Below are 19841 nucleotides of genomic sequence, written 5' to 3' on the forward strand. Positions count from 1 at the left end.
TAGCACAAACACATTTATTTACTAACCAAAGGGATGATCCTAATTAAATCAACACTTCAAAATAGTTGCATGTAAAATGTTTGTGATAAAGATAACTGAACACAGTAATGGAAAAAAAAAAAAAAGCAGTATGGAGATTTGCTCATTGAACTGAGCTTGTTCATCCTCACAGCTAATTCCTATCCAAAATGATGATGGAATTTTTACTCTACTTTTTCATAGACCCGAGTACAGGTGACATTGTTCATGATGCATTCCTAGAAGAAAGAAAGATATTAAAGGATTAGGTCAGTCTTGCGTCACAGAGCAATGGTAGTTAAATACAAGGATCGACATTCTACAAAATTTTGTAATTTACTTCATAGATGGAGAAACTGAATTTTAGAATTCCTGAGTTTGAAAAACTAGAACCTGTTATTTTGCTTATGACATGTGTATGCTTTACTACAAACTAAAGTATTGATTTGCAAAGTCTAAAGTATTCATATGATCTTGGCAAATGTTGTTCCTTATTTTAAAGAAGTGGAAAGATGTATGCCAGGAGGGGAGTTTGATGGCTTTGATGGCTTTCCCAAGATTTTACTGTAACGCCACAGTAAGCATAGACTAAACCTAGCTCCAGGTACATCCTCTGCTGTCATCTTATGTCTTCTACTCCCACAAAGGGCTCTCTTGGGTAATTAGTCTTTACCTTGTTATTTTGCAATTTTTTCCTACCCAAACCTAGTTTTCATGTTTATCATCAGTATTGAACAGTTGTAGGAACTTTGAATGCAAACAAGAAGCCTAATAAGACACAAGAATGTTGGCACTTACCACCACTAATTTCCCATTTTCCAATTTTCTTGTGATTGTGCTTTCCTTCCCATCCCATTCCTGATGTTGAACCAATGCGCCGTCTGTGAAGTTGCAGACCGTCTGCAAAAATACACTTTTTAATCTTCCAAAGTATGTTATCGGAGAGATGCTCATAACTTTCTTTTTTTTTTTTTTTAAGATTTTATTTATTTATTTATTTGGCAGACAGAGATCACAAGTAGGCAGAGAGAGAGGGGAGGAAGCAGGCTCCCCACTGAGCAGAGAGCCCGATGCGGGGCTCGATCCCAGGACCCTGAGATCACGACCTGAGCCGAAGGCAGAGGCTTTAACCCACTGAGCCACCCAGGCGCCCTGCTCATAACTTTCTTAATCGACATTTTTTCATCTTTTTCTTTCTGAACCCACTTCATTAAGCCATACCAATATTATTAATAATACAGTTTATGCTTTTCAATTCTAGATCCCTGTAAGAGACACTTATTCGCTCTCATATTCCCTGTAAGAGACACTTGCTCTCTCTCATATTCCTTAAACTATTTTTCCAAAATTGACTAAGATATGAAGCTGGTACTTTCACTAATTGGTCAAACTCAATTCATAAAATACTTTAACTTTTTCATTAAGTTTTGTCTATAACCAGTAAGACTATTATTAATACAATCTATCATTCGACAAGTCTGTGATTTTGTTGAATGATGACTGACCTGAGTTTTTCTGCCATCAGCTGTAGTTTCTTCAAACTTCTCTCCCAGGTTACATGAAAACTGGGTTGTTTTCAAAGTGCTCTCAGTTTTTATGGTGAGGTTTTTGCCATCAGAAGAGATGATACAATCTGGTTTGGCCATTGCACCCACTTTTCGCAGAGCCATTCCCACTCCTGTAGAATGTTTTATCATGTTAAATAACAGGAAGACCAAGGCTTTGGTTTACATAATAAATGCAGTAATTTAATTGCAGTTACTGTGTGGTACATATTTCCACTTATTCACTTCTCAATAACAAGTGTAAACACATATCCAGCGTTTACCACAATGTGCCAGCACTTAACATATATGAATTAATGGAAGTCTTGCAACAACTGTGTGAGAGGTGGAGAGTACTGTCTCCATTTTACAAGATGAGAAAATGAGGCACTGAAGTAACTTACCCAAGCTCATTCAGCTAGGAAATGAAGGAGCTGGAACCAACAGAACAGGCAGTTTGGCTCCAAATCTTAAGCTCTTGGCCACCATGGTATGCTGGCCTTCAGAAAGTTAGGGAAGAAATCTGGACTTCCAAAATGGATTTACTCAATTCTGCCCAACACTGTATTATATGACTTTAGCACACAGTCCGACACATGCAAAGCTCTTGATAAATATCTGATTAATAGCTACACAAGATCCAAATCAATTCTGTTCAGAGAGCATGGTATTTTAAGAGTTAACTGCACAATCGTGATACAGATAAATTGGGGAAATTTTATCTTCAAAAACAGTAAGCATTTCAGAGCTGTGTAACTCACTTACTATATTGATATCTCATTTAATTTATAATCCTATTTGTCCCTAATGTTAACATTTATAAGGAAACTTAGATCTAGGCCAAATCCTGGTTTCACAGAGACTAAACCTAAGCTGAGTAACTAGCTTGATAATAAAAACTCAGCTAGGCTTGCAATGTCCCCTGGGTGCCTTCTCTTTTGCTAGTGCGGGGACTAGTGCCTCGTGTTGTTATATGAGTCATTATTAATTCTCACTTTGGACAAATATAGGGCTCTGCTCTTCCCACACCTTGATTGCTCTCTAATGAATTGAGCCCCACAACTTTCATGATTCTAGAACCCTGGAAACAAACCACCCAATGAGCACATTCATTTTCAAAGGGCAGCGAAACAGCGTTCTTTATTTGGTCCTCACACAAGTGAACACACACTGACAATTATTGCCTATGAGTGCAAAACTGGCTTCTTCCAGAGTTACCTTGATCTGGACTTATAGAGAAAAAAAAAAAAAAAAAAAAAGATTGAGTTCTACTTTTACTCTGAGAATAACCAGCCTTCACCTGTCATTGTCTTGGATAAAGGCCACTTCAGTTTCTGAAGTGCCACAGGGACTAGGTTTCTGTAGAGGGTCTTTGTAGTAAAGTCCGCCCCAGAAAGCAGTCATGCTAACATTTGTGGATGGGCAGCTTCTAAAGCACCCTCAGGGTTCCAGCAGTTGTCTTAGGGCTGGAAGCCCCTTTTCTGAGAAGATCCATGCTATAGACCTCCGTCCCACTTCCTGTGGGAAAGTGGCCTGTGACAAAGGTCCACTTTTGTTTGCTAATCCACCCGATGGGTCAACCAGCATACAATGGTTGTCACTGGTTTAGAAAAGGACAGTAACAGAGACTCAGGTACTATTTTGAGAGGGTGATCTGGAATCTTCCTACAGAGACTCATATTGCCTTGAAAGGCTTTGGGGGGGGTGGGGCGAACGACCTCCTGCAGGGCCACACCCATCTTGCAAACGGCTGGAAAGCAGCCTCTGGAGGGCTCCGCAGCTTCTGACGGCTGCTTTCCAATAAACCCACTCCCCGCCTCTACGCCCCCCATCCTGCAGGCACAGAGGGCAGGGCAGCAGCGCGTCGCCCTCCGTGGGCACAGCGGGCCCCGCCCGATGCCCTTGGCACCGCGGCGCTCAGGGCTTAGGGCTCAGGGTTGGCAGTGCCAGACGGTCGGCGCCGGCAGCGCCACGCCTCGGAGCGCCGCTCTGCGGCCGGGAGGCAAGGATAACCCGACGCTCCGCCGGGAGCCGCTCCAAACCAAAGGGCCCGGGTTCACCCGGTGAGGGCGGGCAGAGCGCCTGCGGGTTGGGGCAGAGGCGACCGAGCCGCAGAACGAGGGCCGAAGCTGTCGCCCCATTCGGACCTTCGGAAGGGTTTCTGCTGGAAACCGCGCCCTGTGGAGAAGAGGGGACCCGTGCGCCATCCAGGAACAAAAGCTGAGGCAAGGCGGGAGCAAGGTGGGGAAGAGGGAGTGGGTGCGGCCACGATGGGGCGAGTGGGAATGGCAGGATGGCTGGACGGCCGGACGGCGGGACGGCGGGACGGCGGCACGAGGAAGGAAGACGAGCAGTGGGAAAAGAAAAAGAGGGAGAGTTACGGGGGCTGTCTGAGGAGGTCGAAAGAAGTGAAGCTTGGGGCGGAAGAGGAGCGCGCTAAAGGCCAGGAAGCAGTGCGGGTGGCGGCCGCGTGGGCTAGGGGAAAGTGGAAGAGAGAGAGCTGCGGGAACCCGGAGACGGAACAGCTCAGAATCCGCAGGCGGGCGGTAGGCGCGCGCTGCTCTGCCCGCTGCTTGCCCACGTGCTGGTGGGGGGATGGGAGATGGATGGGGGTACAGGGGTTGGCGGCGGACAGCCGGGCATGCCCCGCCGCGGAGCTCGGCACGCTGAAGGGGACCCAGGAACAGACCCACACTCGCCACGTTACAGGCGCCGCCTGGCCGGGAGCCTCACCTACTTCCTTCATGTATTCGTCAAAGCCTTTGCTCTCCACTAAGCGCCATCTTCCTACCAGCTGCTGAATGGTGGCCATGGTGGGCGCGGGCCGGCGGGCCGATCGAGCTGAGCAGAGCGGGCCGTTGGGAGCTTGGCTGGAGACCTGCGGGCTAGCGTGGTTGCTTTATAAAAGCGGCGCGCGCCGGGGCGGCTCCGAGAGGCCAATGACAGACGCGTCGAGCCCGGCCCCCCGCCCCGCCCCCCCGCTCGCCCCTAGGGCCTCTCTCCCCCGGTCGCGAGGCGCGAACCCGTTCCACCTGCCCGGGGACGGAGGAAGGTTGAGGGGCTCCCCCCCGCGCTTCCTGCAAGCGGGGACTCGCCCGGCGCGCCCCATGCCGCCCCGGACGCCAGCGCCTGCACGTTCCAGCGCCTCCGCCAAGCAGGGACGCCGGAGGGGCCTGTGAGGAGCCCCGCCCCACCTCTCCAGCCCCCCACCGTTTTACCTCCCAGCTGCCGCTCTCTTTCCCTCGAAATACCCGCGATGAATCCACTAGCCCGTCTAGGGCTTGGGGGCAGGACTTGATTTATCTGTGGTGGTTTGGCTGATTGATGGATAAACTTCTTCGCCTCCCTCATCCCCGCTCCTGGTCAGTGGACCCCTCCTGAGAGAACCTGTTCTCCCCACCTTCAGGACACCCCTACCTCTCCCCTCAACTCCCTCCTCCACCCCTGCCCAGTTAGGGCCTCAGGGCTAGCCTATACCTGGTTTGAGTTATCGGAAGGTACAGTGTAGGCAGTTTCCGAACAAAAACCCCTTAAGTTTCAGTTTAAGTGACCGCCGTTGCAATTAAATGTACCCATCAAGAATGTGTTTATGTTCTTAGCTACGTGAGCCTTTCATAGTTTCTTCTCAGACTCCCAAGTATTTAGACTCCAGAGCTTTCCTCTTTGCCTTTAATGATAATGATATCCTCTGTTTGTTGTGTAGAGTATTGTACTTTTCAAAGTGTACTACTTATCATAGTATCTTACCAGGTGATTCTGGGTTTGGGACGAGGTGAGAAAGTTGCCACACAGGCCAGCTGCCTGGATGGAGAGGAGCTCCATTTATTGTGCTAGGTGCCGTACTTCCTGTGCACTTTCTATCCATTAACTCTGAGCTCCACTAAATTTTTGCTAGTGTTGTCCCCATTTTCTGCAAGAGGACATGAGGCAGAGAACGTTTGCAAAGTGGTAGAACCAGAATCCCTGTCCAGTCCTCACTTCAGAGCTTGTGAAACAGGACCACACCTGGTTGCCTCTAGCTCACTGCACTCAAGGGGCTAAGAGTAGAGGCTACAGTCTCCTGAACCATACCAGACATGGGTTCATGTTCCATCCTCTACAAACTGGAATCTTGGGTTGGTCATTTCCCATCATACCTCAGGACATTTATTCCCCTGCACTGAATCCTTTTTTTTTAAATTTCAAATTCCTGCCCTAATTTTAAGGTCACTCCCAGGTTTTTTGTTTTTTTGTTTTTTCTTGTGGTACCATTTTAATACCAAGGGACTTGGACCATGTAGTTGTGCCATTAAGAGCCCGGATGTCCCACACTTGAGGCTCTACTGCTGAGAAAATACTCAAGTTCTGAAGGCAGCTAAGTATGTCATTTGCTCAGTGATGCAAGTGCTGGCTTCTATACACTTAGGACAGGCTGCCCCTAGAGAGGCAGCTCCTCCTGTGTGCTTGGACTTGCATACTTAATATGCTAATTCAACATGCTTTATCCATGTTCGTATGGAACATGGTAATGACAGCCAAGACTCTGGACTGGAATGCTAATTTTTAGATGATCATAATCAACCATGTCACAGAAATATCAAAAGGAAAATGACACTATGGTACTAAATACATAAGAACTTAGCAAATAGTACTTAGGAATAGTTAACTAAAAGTTAACTTTTAAACACACTTTTTGATGTAATGAATGGAAATAATCCTTTTGTGGTTAACACACACCAATGAACAACAGAAAGATATAGACCAAAATATGTGCTAGAGTCTGTCCTAGAACAAAGAAGAAGGGCATGTGATGGCTTTGCTTCTGTGGGCAACACACTTCATCCCTGGTTCTCTGGTACTTCTCATCTGTAAGATATATAGATATGGAAAGAGATTGGAGTAAATTTTTCCTAATGTCCCTCAAGGCCTGAATTCAGATTTCCTTCCTTCCTTAAAAATAATGGGAATAGATTTCACGTTCTGAAAAACAAAGTACTTAACCCGCTAACAGAAGCTCTGTTCTAGGCTACTTAATTTGAACCCAATACGAAATTTAAAAACCAAAAATGTTCGTGAAAACAAATCTGATTAAAATCTTGTGTGACTTTATGGGTTGGTTGAATATCTCTTTATTACAAAAAGGGAGAATTATTACTTGATTGAGATTAATTATAATACAGGGATGAGGAAAAATCATTTTATTCTAAACCTATCCTCACAAATTTAAGTGACTGTGCTCGTCATTAGTTTTAGCAGTAACACAGAGGCAATGTAGGTGTTACATCCTGTCTTCCCTTCATGCTGGAGGATAATGACATGTTATTCGTATAGATGAAAATGGTTGAAGATCAAAACTTACCAGTAGTTCTCCCCCTCCATAGCTCTAGAAGACCACCATCTGTAAGACACATGCAATTTTACTTAACATCTCCAGAAACGCAGTTTTCTCATCAATAAGAATTACAGCAAATGGTTTCTTAGGTCCTTTTGAGCTTATCTCCTGTGGTAGTAGTTCATGGCTCTGAAAAGTATACTCAAAATTACTCTGTTTCCACCTAGTGGTAAAGCGGAATATTTCTCTTCACTTTCCTTTGATGAATGTTAGTAGTTGGTCTGCTTCATATTCCACAAACTCACACATAAGTTTGGCATGTATAGTGTGGTTTTATTTAAAGACAACTTCCTTGTTACAGTTTGTGTAGATAAATGTGTCTTCCGTAAAGTTGACCGTAGTACATAATCATTTCCTAAGGACCTTGAGCATTGGTGGCTGGAAAGTAAGCAGCTGGCAGAGAAAGAGCACCACATTAAATTAATCATTGGAGAGAATACACAAAGCAATCCATGTTCAAACAATGGAGTCTTTTCTTAGTACATGTGCAGATTAAGTAAAAACAGGCGGGGGAGGACAGAGTGAACACTATAAAGCCATACCTCTCAAAGTTTAGTGTGCAAACAATTACCTGGGGATCTTGTTAAAATGCAGATTCAGTAGTTTCCATAGCAGGCATAAGACCAAGCATTTCTAAGGAACTCCCAGGTGAAGCTAGTGTTGCTGGTTTGGGAACCATGCTTTGAATAGCAAAGCTGTGAAGTAAGAACTTGCATATGGCTTTGACACATCAGGGGGACTTTCGCTTCCCTGCATAAGGATGTCTGATTATATCCCCATAAAAATGTAAAAAAAATATATAGAAAAGACAGGAAACTGAACAAACTCATTCCAAAAATTACCTTACACAACCTTTGGACTACTTTCTAATTAACCTGAGGCAGCTCTTTTTCTGTCCATTCACCAGAAAGTGTGACAGAAGGCGTCAAATGGGGTAAGGAGGGTGGACATTCCGTTATTTTGAAATTAGTTTCTCTCTTAAATATTATAACCAGGTTTCTTGACCCTGGTTCTTCCATGTCTTGCTTACTCATGCTGTGTACAACCCTTAAAACCACATCTTCCTTGAGAAAATCCCATTTGGAATCCGTTCCAAAAGAAAATCCTAATAAGTGGATAGAGCACGAATCTGCATCTTGTCAGTTGTGTGTAGCAGCAAAGCTTCCCAGATGAGAAGTCAGGAAGCTCAGCAGCTTCTGCCACACCCTGAAGTTTTAAATCCTTCAGTGTATCCAGCCACAACAAGCTACCATTCATTAATGGAAGGTTGTTTTCTTCTGTTTTTGGTAATATTATTTCTCATTAAAGCATTTCTAAAAATGGAGTTATTTTATGCATTTTGTCCTTTTACTTCAAACAGTTTGATTCCTCCCCAACATATCTGCAAATGGATAGCCATTAAAACTTTCTAATTGCTGGGGCACCTGGGTGGCTCAGTCAGTTAATCGGCTGCCTTTGGCTCAGGTCATGATCTCGGGGTACTGGGATTGAGCCCTGCATTGGGCTCCTTGCTCAATAGGGAGCCTACTTCTCCCTCTCTTCTGTGCTTGCTATCTCCTCTCTCTCTTTCAAATAAATAAGTAAAATCTTAAAAAACAAACAAACCAAAAAAACTTTCCCGTTGCCTAAATAATTCATCATAAGTATGTGCTTGATAAATTAACTGGATGTGAGAATAGAGAGAAAATGAGACATTGCAAAAGTGACAATGAAAGTTATAATTTTAAAATGTTATGATAAAGGTATTTGATTTTAAATAAGGCAGAGGGTAAAATGGTTCATCTTATTATAAGATCAATCCATTTCTCTTGCCAACATAGCTCTCCCTACAGTCCAGACTTATATAGTATTCAGTATTACATTTGTCATTAGCTCATGACAACAGATTGCAGAAATATGTAGCCATTTTATGCCTCATGTGGGTGGTATTCAAAGTGTTCCAGGTCTAAAACAAGATGTAAGGGGGCATCTTGAAATAGAACAGGAAGAGACTTGTGAAGCCGCCCCCAATAAGCACAAAATGTTAGTAAAAACAATGTGCTTACCAGACAACCAGATCTGTCTCAAAACAAATCCCCTAGCAACCTCAATTTCCTCAAGCCCACCTCCAACAAAACTGCCTTTCCCAATATACATTATATTGTGTACAAAGTCTGAGGCTACCCCAGCTCTAAGCACACAGACAAATTCATAAAGGGTACTTCTGCCCTTTAAAAATTGCAAAAGCAAAAATCCTCCAAATTTGATTTTTTCCTACTGGAAGAGGCCAAATTCTTTTCTTGCAGATTATACTTTCCCATTTTTCAGTCTCCCACTGTCCCTGTGATATTTTGTGATTTAAGGTTTCTCCCTCCAGGCTCTTAACACCATTTGATCAGTTCTCTTCATTAATATTTACCCATAAGACTAGATTTTTAAGTCAAATCTAGAAAATTATAGGGTTGCTTTTTTCTAAGTTGTTTATCCTGATAGGTCAGGCTCATCGCTTTCTTTTGTCCGAATGAGCTCTTAAGAGGAATCATCAGAATTTAGTAACCTACCTAACTCTGGCCGAGGACACTTTCTCAATCCTAACCCTCATCCTCTTTACCTGGTGGTGGAAAGAACTACTCTAAATCCCTTAGAGACATGCACGGTATTATGAAAACAGCATCAAGCTGATTCTGTGCACTCCTCTAAAGGAGCCAAGAGGCAGGACAGATCCCTTTGCTCATCCACCTACAAACACCGTAGGACACCTTTTGTTCACTGTCTCACTTCTGCATTGACCAACACTGAAAGATATAAATTCAACAGTGTGTAGTGAAAGGTTTATTTTCTTCCATGCACGTCCGCATGCTGTCCTGCCTTGTCTATTCCTGTATTCCTCCTTCTACAGCAAGAGTTTCTCAATTAAGTGACTCACAAATTAACAAATAATGAGAAACCAAACTGAGTTTCCAGTGAACCACATTCTGCTTTCTGGGTTGGCTAAACACTGTGGCTTTTCTTCATACAGGACTGGAAGGCCAGGTGGGTTTTACCATGGAGGGCAACCATGATCTTGGTTTGGGTCTAATTGAGAAGGTGGGATAAAGAATATCTGTGCTACAAATCTCAAATTTTGTCACCTATTTTTCAGCCTCAAAATACATAATTAATCTCTCAGAACAAAGCTGGGGTTCCTAATGGCCTTTCTGCACTGGTAGGCTAGCAGGACTGAGTGCTCTGGTTTTTGCATTGCCAAGACATGGCGTTGTCCTGGTGTCATTATGAATAGCGCTCTCTTTCACTCCAAGTATCTCAGAATGAATGATGTTGGGTGAAGAGCAGTGAGATTTAATTCTTATATATCAGGCGGCTCCAAAGCCTAAATTGCAAGTACAGCATTATCATGGCACTCTAGTATCATCTAATGAAAAAGACTGACATTTGCTCTACAAGAAGGAAAAGGTGCTATAGGGCCATAGTCAGTCTGTCCCTGCTCTCATGGCATTATGCAAATATGTCATGTGTGGACTACTCTGGAAGGGCCAGCGGAGCTGTCGACACAAGACAGATTGCTTTGATTCAAGTCAGACTGCAATTTTAGATCACCTAATAATTATGTGGAACGACTTTTAGCCTGCGTCTTCAAGGAGTTTGTTAACCTAAGCTTATACCAGCTAAGGAACTGCTTCCCCCCCCCCCGCTACCACCCCCGCCATTTAACCAACACTTATTTAAAAGGCTGTTTTTGTTCAGCACATTCTGGAAATTCTCAGGTATTAAATGTCTCTGAAAATGTCAGAAAAACTCATTTTATCTTTATAATGTTCAGTTAATTTTCCAGGAAGATTCCACATAGTCTTTTGGGTGGGGAGGGGATACCTAGTCGGACTGCTTTCAGTTGTATCCTGGAAACTCTCGAGTTTTGTTTGTTTGTCTCAACAGGTCATCTCTTTGGCAGGAACCAGGTGGGTGTACAAAATGGATACATCCTGTTTAAAACAAATGTGCCAAATGCCACAAAGCCACCGTCTAATCGGCAGATTAGAAAGATCTTGTCTGAGAAATACTGGGTTAGAGACTATGATGCAACCCACATCGCTACCCAGCTGCCCTGTGTTTTCAAGTGAGTTCCTCCCCATGAACTTGGGAATAAACAGACACTTGGCTGTCCCCAAGGTTGTGGCTCATGCTGAGATACACACTTGCAAAATAAAATTTGCCAGTGTACAAGTCAAAACAGGGATTCTGCACCACCCTGTACCAGATGAGTAAGGACCAGAAGATGCTGCTGTGCACCCCCTTCTCATGTCATTGATATGGTCTTTGGAGAGAAGAGGCTCAGAGCAAAGCTTAATGATTTTACCACACATGTTCTGATGCCCTTATCTTTCGTTAGAAACTATAGGTATAAGTGGTTCCTGGGGGAGGCATGTGACTCTGTTGTGACAAGTTCAATTGTATTTGTTGCATGGTATAAAATAGTATCACGTCTGCAGCTATGTTATCAATATATCATGTACAGTATTTAAAACTCTAGTCGGTCCAAAACAAACAAACAAACAAACAAACCTGATAGAGGAATCATAATGATTCCCCTTAGAAGCTGAAGACCCAAACCAGTCTTGCAAAGAATGCCTTACAATGAAATATATCCTGAAAGTCTCTTTTCTTCTACTACTCTAGAATAATACCAGCTTCTCAAAACAGGAAAGAGTGTCATTTACTAGTGTCCCTTTGAACATTACTTACTATATGAAAGTTATTTATGTCATTTACTATATGAAAAAAAAGTGTTGTTTTAATTGCCTTTCCATTGTATTATAGTTTTGCATTTTGATTGGCATAACCATTCCTGATGTATATTTACTAAAATGAAAGTTTGGTTCCATTATGGAACAGAAGATCATAACTATTTATTATTTCACTTGAAAGCAGGTGGGGGTATAAATCATAATTAAAATAAAAAATCCCTTAAGAATTCAATAAACCTTTATCACTTTCCAATAAACATGAGCAGTGATACTAAGTCTTGTGAAAAATGTTACCAGGTTTCCCTTTAAGCTTTCCTGAGCTAATGGCTGCAACCTCTCATTTCACAGGGCAAGGCTCTAGTTCTTTCTCACACACTGATCTTTCTCAACCCAAAGCCTTAAGTCCTCAGTGCTCCTAGGGAACCTAGCTAGTTCAAGTCACTAGCACTTACGTATTCAGAAGTAAAACTTGAACTCTGGTGCCCACACCCAAGTTGTATAATTTTTAATTGCACACTTGGCAGTAATTCCTGGTCAGACCTGATCTGGGCCCAATTGGTTGTCGCTTGAGTATACATATTATTAGCAAATCCTTTAAAGTTATATAGTTTCATTTCTGAATATACATTTGTGACTTGGACTCAAAACTAAAGAGGAATCTTAAAATCCTAGAGTTTGGAGGTCTTCTACTTCAACTAAAGCCTATTAAGTTTCTCTCAGTATAAATAAAACCAGTCTCTACTTAAATCATTCTGATGATAGAGGCCTCACTTCCTCCCCGAGAAGCCCTTTCTATGTTCTAATAGCTCTGATCGGGAGAAAGCCATAATCTCTATTGGGCTGAAATCTGCTTCCAGTAATTTCTAGCTATTGGTTTTAGCTCAACCCTCTGGAATAACAGAATGTTGGCTCATTTATACTTCCATAGGTTTATAAGGCCTAGAAATATTTGATGATGACTTTTCATCTGTATATCCAAGTGTACTATATATAAAAGATCTGAGAGAGCTATAAATAGAACTCTATAAAGTGTGTATGTATATGTATATGTATACTTATATGTATATGTGTGCATATGTGTGTGTGTGTGTTTGTGTAGAGAGAGAGATAGAGAAAGAGAGAAGGAAAGAAAGAGACATAGAGGGAGAGAAAGGGAGAGAGGGAGAGAGGTATGCATTATAGCAAAAATAAGAGTGAAAAAGAAGAATAATTTCATTTTCAATTTTGAATAAGCTTAGAGGCTAGGAAGGACCAAATAAAAGTTGTTTAACAGGACTATCATAAAACATTCTGAAAAAGAATAATTTCCACTCAACTTAATTAGAATATTTGTATAATCTAATTGCAGATTGGTGACTGAATGAAGTCTTTCCAGAGTAAGAAATAACATAATCCCAAATAAAAGGTATACCAATTATGCCAAATATATTCTATAGTTATTTAAGCATTTAAAAATACTTTATAGGAATAAATGTTAAAATGAAAAGTAAGGCAAGAGGATGGGCCTAAAAAATTATTTCTATCAGTCATATTTGGCCTATGAATTGATGATTAAAGTATTGTTAGTATATGGATTTTAAGCAGCTATGGAGAATTTAACACTATAATTATGCAGATGCTTGGCCTCCACTTTTGTGCCTCAGGAAAACCATATATCATGACTATACATGTCATATAAATAGATGGGCACAATTTGCTCACTATCTAAACGGTAACAGGGACTTTTAGGCTCTTTAGTTAAACTTCTTCAAAAAATGCCACAATCTCTGTAGCCTCAATTGTCATTTGTCTTCACTTAAACTGAAAAAAGATTATCTTAAAAAGATTATTTAAGAATTGAGTTATGGTAGCTTCAGTCTCTATCATAACCACCCTTCAATACTTTAAGATATGCCAGGCAAAGGAACACTAGCATCTCTCCTAAAATAATCATTTTACTAAGTATTCACCCTAAAGGCACAAGGTTGAAAGAACAGTGGCATAGGATGTAGGAGACTCTCTTTCTAGAATTTACTCTGCTACAAAATAACTGGATAAACTTATATGTATATGTGGCTGATTTTTTTTTCACTGTAAAATGAGAAGAGAGTAAATCAAGTTTCAAGGACATATATATATTAATATGCATATCTTTAGCAATCTAGAAAGAAAGCTGCTTTGACAACAGCAATAAAAAATCCTCATTGTGTCTTTTAATCATTTGTCATCTAATTTAAGGGTATAATATAAGGGTTGCAAATTGAAATTTATGCTAGTGACTGTTCTTAGACTTAGATTCCTGAGCAAATTTCATAATATAACCTTTATTCTTACGGCCCAGCCCCCTTCTGCCCAGCAAGCTCTTCCTGAAGGGGGTGTTTATAAATAGAGAGATGGAAGAGTTCCTGCAGTGGCAGTAACTGCCAGGGAGAAATTTTCAGTGACTGGGAGGGTGGAGAAGGGGTGGTTATTCACACATGAGATCCATAGTAACATCTCTGTCTGTCTGTCTGTCTGTCTCTCTCTCTCTCTCTCACACACACACACACACACACAGACACCCACACACGCACGATTCAGCTTTAAATATCTACTGAGTGCAAAATAAATTTCAGGTATATTTCACTTTACTATTCAGATGTAAATAAGTTTCAGCTCGAACCACTCCAGTCAAATAAGATTTTGTCTACCCTTTCTTTTTTCTTTTTTCCCCAACTCTAGAGCATTCAGAGTAGCCTCTCAGAGGCAGGAGGATAGCTGAGGAGTCTCCACCATTCCCTGATGGAGGTTTTTCAATCTGCAGAGAAGCTGAGGGACAGGAGCAAGTTGCTCTCTGCCTGAAGGAGAACGCGGCCCCTCTTAAAACTTACCAGCCACACCCTTACTGACCTAGGCCTGTGAAAAGGTGCACAAGGCACTCTCTTTTGCCCCACATTTCCTCCTCCTTCCTTAACCCCACTCTTGTTTTTCTTTTTTATTATCATCTGCAAAGGATTTCTGCTATTTCTTGAAAAAATTGTCGGGGTCTATGCTAAATCTTTTATCTAAACCAATTCAGTTAACTGGATGTCACTGGAAGCAAACGGCACAAAGACAGCAGGAGTAGGTTTGAACATGAACACCTTACTTCTAGGTTACTAGGTGTGTTTAGTTTTGTTTTTTTTTTTTAACTTTCACCAGACACTTCATGATTGCATCATTCTTCACATGACTCCATGGGCTGAAGAAAAGGTAATGAAGAACATTGATGATGTATTGGAAATTAGTGACAATGCATGTAATTAAAAAAAAAAAAAAAGACAAGACATTGGAGATGGACTTTGTAGTTAAAGAAACTTTGGGTACTGGAAATACCACGGAGATTAAGCCTCTCTTAATCTTCCCTTTATTATTCAGAGATGACATCTTTTCTTCTTCACCTACTTAAGGTGTATGAGGCAAGGAGAGGAGGTTCTCTTTGAAGGCTACAAGTTTAACCTGTTAGTTCAGTTTCTTTTTTACCATGGATGCATATCCATTACTTACAAATAAATTAAAGAGGGGCACCTGGGTGGCTCGGTGAGTTAAAGCCTCTGCCTTCAGCTCAGGTCATGGTCTCAGGGTCCTGGGATCAAGCCCTGCATTGGGCTCTCTGCTCAGCAGGAAGCCCGCTTCCCTCTCTCTCACTCAGCCTGCCTCTCTGCCTACTTGTGGTCTCTCTCTGTCAAATAAATAAATAAAAATCTTTAAAATAAATAAATAAATTCAAGAATGTGATTCTCTTTTCTTCTCCACAGCAACTCCAAAGTCTCACTCAGCTTTTCAAAGACAAGCTAAATAATAGACATTTCATTTTGCAAATGTATTTCTCAAATTGTTTCCAGCCCCAGGATCATTTAAGGTAAATGATCATCTCTCTCTCACAAGTTTTCTCTTAACTGAGTAAAAACTAGGTATAGTTTCTAAGACTTTTTGAAATAAGACTATTAGGATTTATAAGGAACTTTAATAGAAGGTTTTGACCTATTTAAAAGGAATGGATGAGAAGTTTTAGGCGTCTGTTGTCAGTTTAATTAACACTACCTTCTAGAGTAGTGTAGTGCAAAAGTTCTGGTATCTTCAGAACTTTCATTCAAACATTTGTGATAAGCATAAGATACATTAGGAAGACCTCAGTGTTCATCTAAGCACAATGTGCAGGCTTAATGCCTCACCCTCTGAATGGGCTTACTTTGACATTGTTCTTTTCAGGCCAATGAATCAACAATTTACTAAGATGATTTTAAAATGGTTACTCATACATGAGATCATCATACTGGTACCCTGCCATATGCTATTAAATTGTCTTGGTTCACAGGATACACTTTCAGTTAGAGTGTGAACAGTTACAGCTCAGGAATAGATCACAATGACAAGAGACCAAGATGACAGCTTACTTACCTGGGGTAAAATATATAAAATCCCAATGCTGCATTTGGACAAGGATGATGCTTCCTCTGGGCTCCCAACCTTATTAACAAACATTAAAAATTAGGGCTAAAATGTGAAGTAGGATTCCTCATTCACAGCTGGTAAGATTGTAAATTAGTACAACCACTCTGAAAATTTGTAATTACCTACTGAAGTCGAACATTTCTACCAAGAGACAAGGGCAAAACTGTTCATGGTAGTGATATTTGTTAGACCCCCCATATAGAAATAACTCAGATTTTTATGAATAGCAGACTGATTTTTTAGAGTGGTATATTCATACAATGGAGCAGCAATCAGTGATGGAAATAAAATTACAGTTACTTGAAACCATTTGGATGACATTTCTTAAATATAATGTTGACTGAAAGAATTTGCATAGATTAAAAACCTGAATATTCTTCTTATAAAAACACTTAAAAATTTGTAAAAATTATCTGTGGTGTTAGAAGTCAAGACAATGGTTTCTTTTAGGAAGGAGAGAAGGAGGAGCCATTGGGAAGGGCATGAGGGGGCTTCAGAGTACTGGCAAGGTTTTCTACCTGGAAGACAGTTACATGGGTGAGTTCATGTTGTGATATTTTATCAACCTGTACACATAGGATTTGTGCGCTTGTCCCTATCTAGTGTTGGGCTTTAACTAGAGATGTTTAGTTTTTGTTTTTGTTTTTTTTTTTAAAGATTTTATTTATTTGACAGAGAGAAATCACAAGTAGATGGAGAGGCAGGCAGAGAGAGAGAGGGAAGCAGGCTCCCCATGGAGCAGAGTCTCCAATGTGGGACTCGATCCCAGGACCCTGAGATCACAACCCGAGCCGAAGGCAGCGGCTCAACCCACTGAGCCACCCAGGCGCCCCAAGATGTTTAGTTTTAAAAAGAAGATGTAAGTGTTAGTGAAATATCTTTGAAAAATCTTAAATGTCTCAGGGAAAAAACGATCAATGGTTCAATAAAATTCTACATGTATTATTAATCTTAGCTTATCAGAGTCTCTTAAATTATTTTAATTAGTTAGGGGATACCTAACTTGTAGGTTTTCACTCTGTCAATTTTAACCTGTCTAGCTAAGTACAGCTAGAGTTGGTTAAAGTTGGCAGTTAAGGAAGTAGATTTTGAGGGGATCACACAATAACTGCCTTCAGCTCAGGTCATGATCCCAGAGTTTTGGGATGGAGCCCTGCGGTGGGCTCCCTGCTCAGTGGTGAGTTTGCTTCTCCTTCTCCAATCTCCCTCTTCCGCTGTGATCTCACTCTCACTCTCTAAATAAATAAGTAAATAAATAAGTAAAACATTCCAAAAGTACAATCCTGGCCCCAGAAAATAACTGGTCTATCTCAAAATGTCTGGAGCACTGGAGCGGGTATTCTCTGTGGCTTCAGATACTTTCTTCAGAATCTAAGCTAACGAATGTGCCCCTAAGACTTACTTGGTACCAAGGTTTAGCTAGTGTCCCCCGCATGAGGACTTCAGGCCTCCATCAACGACTTTCACTTGAACTTTTATCGTGGAATGCTTCTAGGAAAAGGGTAGAATGGAAAAGAAGATAGGATATGAGCACTGGAAGGGCAAAAAGAACATCATTATTAACATAAATAGGGGCAAGGGAAGGAAATATGTAATTCCTGCATATTCACAGAATCCCTTGAAAGGAACATGTAGATCAGGAATGCTGTACATGATATGTCATAGGGAAACTTGTACATCAACAATACAACCAGCAGGACACAACCTAAACAGTAGTATCTTTAAGTTTTAGTTTCTGGTTTGTAAAATGGGTATAAATTAGAGCTTTTAATTAAAAAAAGGAAAAAAGGATTTTATTTATTTATTTGAGAGGGAGAGAGATAGCGAGAGAGAAAGAGAGCAAAAGCAGTGGGAAGAAGGAGAAGCAGAATCCCCACTGAGCAGGGAGCCCCACAGGAGGCTCAATCCCAGGACCCTGGCATCATGACCTGAGCCAAAGGCAGCCGACTGAGCCAACCAGGAGCCCCAACCTTTTAAATTCTTTGAAGTAAAATGAATGATTTAATTCTTTAATTAAAAAAAAAGGTTTTTATTAGTCTCTCTGTTGTTTGTTTTTTACATCTGCAAAAAGTAGATCAGTTTGAAACTACTTATAAGAGGGAATTAGTGAGTGAAATTAATAGACCACTGTCCTTCCTGTGAGCCCAAAGTCTACTGAAAATCATATCAGTTGTCTTCAGGGCTTTGAATTCCATTCAAGTCATTTTCTACTACAACCATAGATCATTACAGGTAAAAAGAGATAATCAAGAGCTTATTCTGACCCAGTAGCCAGAAAGCCACTGTCCTCATCTTATCTGTCTTTGAAACTTCCTCCAAAAAAATTTTTTTAACCTAAAAGTCTTGGTACTGACATAATTTAATTAAGCATGTGTGAAACTGCAGTGTTCCAGAATCTGAAATTGATATAATTAAAGTGAAATGCAAAGTGTACACCTCTGATACCATTTTTTTAATGTCACACTCCATCACTTCTGCTTAATATCAAATCGCAAGAGAGATTTTTCGCCTGTTAATTGCATTTTACATGCCCTTCATCATTGGCCTTCAAGCAATTAAATTTGAGAAAAATTATTGAAGCAAGGAGTAAGGTCCAAAATAATCAAGTTCACTAAAGTTGCTTTCATTTAATAGTGTCTCTAGCAGATAAATTACCATTCATAGTTTCATTCTACTATAGCTTTTTTACTCTCAAAAATACTTAGAAAAAAAGCTGAGGGATCTAGAGAAAGATTTTTATTTTCAGAATATTTGTGAAAATATAGCAAGAAGCAAACTGCTTATTTCTAATACTGTGTTATAGAAATTATTATTCTTTATTGTCGAGTATACATTATTAGCAAAGAGTAATGAAATTACTCTTTACTTTACTCTGAAATTACAATGAAATTATAATTTGTCAATTTTCATTATCCCCCACCCATGTGTCTCATGAGTTATAAAGGATTCTTGGCAATTTTATGGCTTAGGTATTCCGTGTAAACTTAGCCCACAGGACCGGAGAATCTGACTTCTTGTCAGTAAGACAAGATGGGTTAGGTGACATTTTAGGGTATTGGGTTAAGTCATATGAAATTATCCTATTTGTAATTAAAAATTATCAAATCTAGGTAATTTCATATAATAAAACCAAATAGCTGATGAGTTTTGAGTATAAGCCTTTGGTGTCCCTGGAAATATCATTCTCCATTAAACTGATATGAATATATATTTTGGAATTATTAGTTGATCAAGGGCTCTTCTGTTTACTATTCTCTATTGTTTCCCTTTCCACTTACTCCTTTTTCCTTTAAGCAAATAGCTTCTATTCTATCCTCTCACCAAAATCACTGATAATTATGTAGGAAATGGAAAAATCCAAAAACCTTTTCCTATCACCTCAGCCAGTCTACAATCTTGGCCAATTTGATCATTTTCTCCTTTCAACGTGTTTCTTCTTTCATGTCCATGTCACTGTATTACTCGTTTTGTGACTTACCTTTCTAAATTTTTCTCTTTTCTATTCGACGCCTAAATGAAGGCCTTCTATTAGTCTCAACTTTTATCCTTTTTCTTGCTCAATAGATTTATACTTGGACCTTAATCTTCTTCACCCTAAGAGAATGAGCTCTTTTTCTGCTTTCCAGCTACCAAAACATAAACACTCAACTGCACTCTCCTTTCCTCTTACTCAAAGAAAATGTGCCCTTTTCCCTCAATTCACAATCCCTCCTTGTGCAATCACCTGCCTTCTAA

At 40.7% G+C, this 19841-nt stretch overlaps 1 protein-coding gene and 3 long non-coding RNA genes across 4 annotated transcripts in view; 2 read left to right on the forward strand and 2 right to left on the reverse strand.

Annotated features, from left to right (window-relative positions):
- FABP5 (fatty acid binding protein 5) lies at positions 1–4473 on the reverse strand. Its single transcript, XM_045063165.1, has 4 exons — positions 4296–4473; positions 1524–1696; positions 817–918; positions 1–257 (listed from the first exon to the last, which is right to left on the reverse strand). The coding sequence occupies exons 1-4, from the start codon at positions 4372–4374 to the stop codon at positions 204–206; spliced, it is 408 nt and encodes a 135-aa protein (XP_044919100.1). The 5' UTR covers positions 4375–4473; the 3' UTR covers positions 1–203.
- On the forward strand, positions 3304–14872 carry LOC123387185. Its single transcript, XR_006601503.1, has 3 exons — positions 3304–3803; positions 10846–11026; positions 14355–14872. It is a non-coding gene; the product is annotated as an uncharacterized LOC123387185 (long non-coding RNA).
- On the reverse strand, positions 6643–17908 carry LOC123387187. Its single transcript, XR_006601505.1, has 3 exons — positions 17509–17908; positions 16053–16121; positions 6643–6939 (listed from the first exon to the last, which is right to left on the reverse strand). It is a non-coding gene; the product is annotated as an uncharacterized LOC123387187 (long non-coding RNA).
- Positions 15357–19841, forward strand: part of LOC123387186 — a 20431-nt gene continuing 15946 nt past the window's right edge. Inside the window, exons 1-2 of the long non-coding RNA XR_006601504.1 lie at positions 15357–15513; positions 16557–16643. This is a non-coding gene — a long non-coding RNA (uncharacterized LOC123387186). The remainder of the gene's footprint in view (positions 15514–16556; positions 16644–19841) is intronic.

This window comes from Mustela putorius, unplaced genomic scaffold (genome assembly GCF_011764305.1).
Source record: "Mustela putorius furo isolate JIRA1106 unplaced genomic scaffold, ASM1176430v1.1 tig00003846_pilon_pilon_pilon, whole genome shotgun sequence".
Taxonomy (NCBI): domain Eukaryota; kingdom Metazoa; phylum Chordata; class Mammalia; order Carnivora; family Mustelidae; genus Mustela; species Mustela putorius.